The 4,406-nt window shown below is 44.1% G+C and overlaps 1 protein-coding gene across 1 annotated transcript; it reads right to left on the bottom strand.

Annotated features, from left to right (window-relative positions):
* Nucleotides 1–347: 347 nt before the first annotated feature.
* LOC128830963 (olfactory receptor 1052-like) lies at nt 348–1,286 on the bottom strand. The gene has a single exon (XM_054016956.1). The coding sequence runs from the start codon at nt 1,284–1,286 to the stop codon at nt 348–350; it is 939 nt and encodes a 312-aa protein (XP_053872931.1).
* Nucleotides 1,287–4,406: the final 3,120 nt, after the last annotated feature.

Here is a 4,406-nt window from a genome sequence, read left to right as displayed (position 1 = left end):
AACACATTAAGAAATTAAACCTAGAACCAACTTTATTTTATTTTTATTCTCAGATAACCTTGCAGGGCACCATTTCAAATACATTAATGGTCAAGAGACAAGGAAAGGTGTCTATATTCCAACAGCCACATAATGACAGGACATTAGGTAACATTGTTCCTCTCAAGCAATTGTAAAACATCATTTCCACATGCTACATCAGTTCTTTGAGTTTCATTTAATTCTTGTACGACATTTGTGATACACAAATCAAGGCAGTAACACCTTGATTACTACGTAGTAGACCATACTACGATCCTTCTTCCAATTGTTCTTCTCAATTGACTGGAATTGTCATAGTGAACAAATTAGCTGAGAATGTTTTTCCAGTCTATCCCCCTCTTAAGAGCATCCTTAATCTCCTTGTTCCTCAGGCTGTAGATCAGGGGGTTCAACATGGGGACCACCAGGGTATAAAACACAGCAGAGATTTTCTCCTGTTCCAGTGAGTAGCTGGAACTGGGCTGTATGTGGCTTAAGCTCACAGGTCCATAGAACATGGTGACAGCTGTCAGATGAGAGGCACAGGTGGAGAAGGCTTTGCGCCTGCCCTTGGCGGAGCAGATCCTCAGGATAGAGAAGAGGATGTACAGATAAGAGATTATGACAATCAGGAGGGTGGACATGGCAATAACCCCAGAGAACGCTACAAGCAAAATCTCAATGATGTGGTTATCAGAGCAAGCGAGATTCAGCAATGGGTTAGTGTCACAAAAGTAAGGATTGATGACATTGGGTCCACAGAATGACAACCTCAGCAAGCCACATGTGTGGGTCAGTGAGTTCATGAGCCCCCCTACATGTGAGCTGGCCACTAGATGAATACAGACTCTCTTAGACATAACAGCGGTGTAGAGCAGAGGCTTACAGATGGTTACATAGCTGTCATACGCCATCACGGCCAGCAGGAACCCTTCTGTGGTCACAAACACAACAAAAGAGAAGTATTGAGCAATACAGGCAGAGTAAGAAATGCTTTTACTCCCCACTAAGAAATTCACCAGCATCCTTGGAGCGAAGACTGAGGAGTAGCAGAGGTCAACAACGGACATTTTACTGAGGAAGAAGTACATGGGGGTGTGGAGTCGGGGATCAACCCAGATCAACACAATCATCCCAAGATTCCCCACCAGCGTAAGAACATAGATCACCAGGAACGCCGCAAAGAGGGGTATCTGCAACTCCTGACGATCCGTCAGCCCCAGGAGGATGAACTGGGTCACCATGCTCTGATTGCCCTCAGCCATTTATACAGGGGTGCATGAAACCATACCTGCCGGGATAACAAGAGTGAGCAACATGGAAGAAGGAAATTTCATGGCATGAATTAAATCTGAATGACACCACCGGGCTTGAATGTGGGTAGTGAATATCTTACAGGAAACCAGCCGCCGTGATGTCTGGGAAGAGCTGGGATGGACCTTTAAATTTACACTCCTTTTTTAACAGGGCTGAGATTTTCAAGGCTGTCTAGGAGATTTAGACATCCAAGTCTCCATAAAATTGACTGGAATTAGGCATCCAGTTCCCCATAGGGCATTTCCCGATTCATGTACATTATCACAAATTTTCTCCAATGAAATATACCTGGCATGGGTTTGAGTTTGAGCTAGAGACTTTATATTGTCTGCTCACTGAGGTAAGTTAGAAAGCACTCATACTTTAAATCCTTTCAGATTAGGGTGACCAGACAGTAAATGTGAAAAATCGGGATGGGGGTGGGAGGTAATTGGAGCCTATATAAGAAAAAAGACCCAGAAATTGGGAATGTCCCTATAAAATCGGGACATCTGGTCACCCTAGTCCAGATAATCCTTTTAGATGACTACAATGTCTGTTATGTCCCAGTCACTTGGTTCCTGCTGCTTCATAACACATCCCCCGGCAGTGTTGCTAATCCCAAGCATTTGAAAACCATTATCAGGCTTCCAAAAATCATGCAATTGGCTTAAAATCTTGAGATCTTTTAAAATAATACACAAAGGGTTTAGAGAGGGGGCAGGGTAGTGTAATTCTGTTTTGTGCAAGATTTTTATATTTCAGAATTTGGTTTAGGAACAAACCCACAGGTTTTGAAAAGTCTCTGGAAAAGGGAATGGATCCCTGGAGTCATGGACACTGACAATTTTGGATGTTCCCAGCCCCCAGGGCAATCTGCATGTGTATCTGCTCCAAGGCATGGACTCTGGAAGCTCTGAGGTTGCTAGCAGGCCACTGGGCAGGTTGCAAAGGAGCTGGGCAGGTGAACTAGCGGAAACCAGGCAGGATTCTGATGTAGGCAGAGTTTCCTCCATTCCGTGGTGCTGCAGTGAAATTGGCCCTTCTTGACGAAATGTTCCAATTTCACTCAGTCAGCAAATTGCAATGGAACAATGTTTCTGGGCCCTGGAGACAGTCACGTTTTCAAGCTTTTCTTAGCAACCCTGAGGGCTAGAAACATACTTAAAAAAATCTGAGATTCTTAACTGATCACATGACTGAAGGAGCTGAGGCTTTAAGAGACGCACCAAATACCATGAGAATTGGTAACTGTGCCTTCAATCTATGCTAGCCTCGCTCTAGGAGATTTCTGGCCCCTTGTCTCCAGTCCCAGTTTCTTACGCCTCCTAGTGGTACACACTGCCAGGTCCTTCATCTCTCTGGGTCATTCGCCGTGACACAGGAATATGATACCGGCGGGAAATGGCGAAGGAATAACATTGGCACAGAAGCAGCAATGGAAGGCTGTGTGCAAGGCTCTGAAGGAGGGAGGGAGGATGCTTAGAAGAGGGAGCATAGGGGGATTACATGAAGCCACAGGTGAGAGAATGAGATAAAAGGAGAAAATGCTGTATCAGAGAGGAGTGTGAGGAGAGTGGAGAGAGAAAGAAGGAAGAAAGAAGGCTGAAGAGACATGAAGGCAGAACTATGTAACTCCTCAAAAGTGAGGCTTTCTCCATTTGCTTCCTTATTCTGGCTCCCCCCGTCCCCATTTAATCGAACACAAACAGCTTGTTTTCAATCCAAGCCCCTTCACAGTCTATCAACACCATGAGGCTCATCTGCTATTGCAATGTCATTGATCGCCTCTGCCCTCCCACTGCTTCCCATTGGTTACAGTTTTCAAACAAACACGACCATGACTGGGGCTGCCGCAGTGCAAATAATTCCTGTTATTTCCCCCTTATGGTTAGAGATCGGCCACACCAGAACCCACTGGATCCCAGTGTCCGTCCTCCCCCTCCCCCTCTCACACACATACACAACACTGGATAATGGTCAGACTGGCAGTAGGGGCACTAGATTGAGATAGTCCTTTAATTCCTGGCTCTGCTTCACACTCCCTCTCTTACTATGTTTTTCCAGAGAAACTAGTACACTGGGGCATTGACCTCTAAATGATAACACGACAACCATAAATACAAATTTTATAACCCTGATTTAGTTCTATAATTCGCTGAAAAGCCCATTATCTGAAAATCCTCTTGGGTTGAAGAAGTCGGATCTGAATCTGACTCCAGATCTGAAGTGTGTAACTCAGATTCATCTCTATGTATAATTCTGGATTCTTACCTAAGATCCATCCGGACCTTTCAGGGTCTTCCATGAACCATGTCCATTGCCACTGTAATTTACCCTGAGACAGAAAAATGAACAAACAAACAATGTCTGTCTCAAGTTGCAATGTTGACTGCGCTAACGTCACATTTCCAAGTAAATGGAGAAAATGGAAAGTTATGTTCAGGAATCAGAACTGAAGGAAAATAGCTATCCCACCTCCACTGAGGGAAAGAAGTATTCTATCATAGCTACTGGTGGAAGAGAGTGTTCAATCACTCTTTATCCCTAAGGGATCACGTTAGGGCACCAAACACCTCATATATTAATTTCTGTGGCATTTAAGGATCAAGTCTCTGAAGTCACACCTACAATTATAGTCTCAAGCCAGGCACAGAGGGGCTCATTACAATGCCCTCCTTGGTGCTCTAACATGCTAAGTAGATTTGTTTATTTGTCTTTGCTCAGTTTTACGGAAAGCTTTCGCTGTTTTGCTAAGTCACAGGAAGAAGTCTCAAGAGCAGTGTAACTGGAAAGGAATGGCTCAGTCTTTCTTTCCATAGGGAGCACTCAGTGAATTCAGCGTCAAAGTTAGGCTTAAAAGAAATCCAGATGTGTTAAACTATGGAAAAAGCACAGTTACAGCAAACAAACAACTGTAACTTTGTTCGTGTAGATGCCAAGCAATCACCCTACCCTTATAATTAGTGCCTAATAGTGCCTTACAATTTACTGCCCCTATTGGGTCAAACTGATTTTTCATACAGTTTAAGGCCAGAAGAGGTCAATGTGATCATTTAATCTGACCTCCTGCATAACAAAACCTTGCC

Source organism: Malaclemys terrapin, chromosome 2 (assembly GCF_027887155.1).
Source record: "Malaclemys terrapin pileata isolate rMalTer1 chromosome 2, rMalTer1.hap1, whole genome shotgun sequence".
NCBI lineage: Eukaryota > Metazoa > Chordata > Testudines > Emydidae > Malaclemys > Malaclemys terrapin.
Note: the sequence above shows the minus strand (reverse complement) of the source record. Positions and strands in the feature narration are given on the sequence as shown.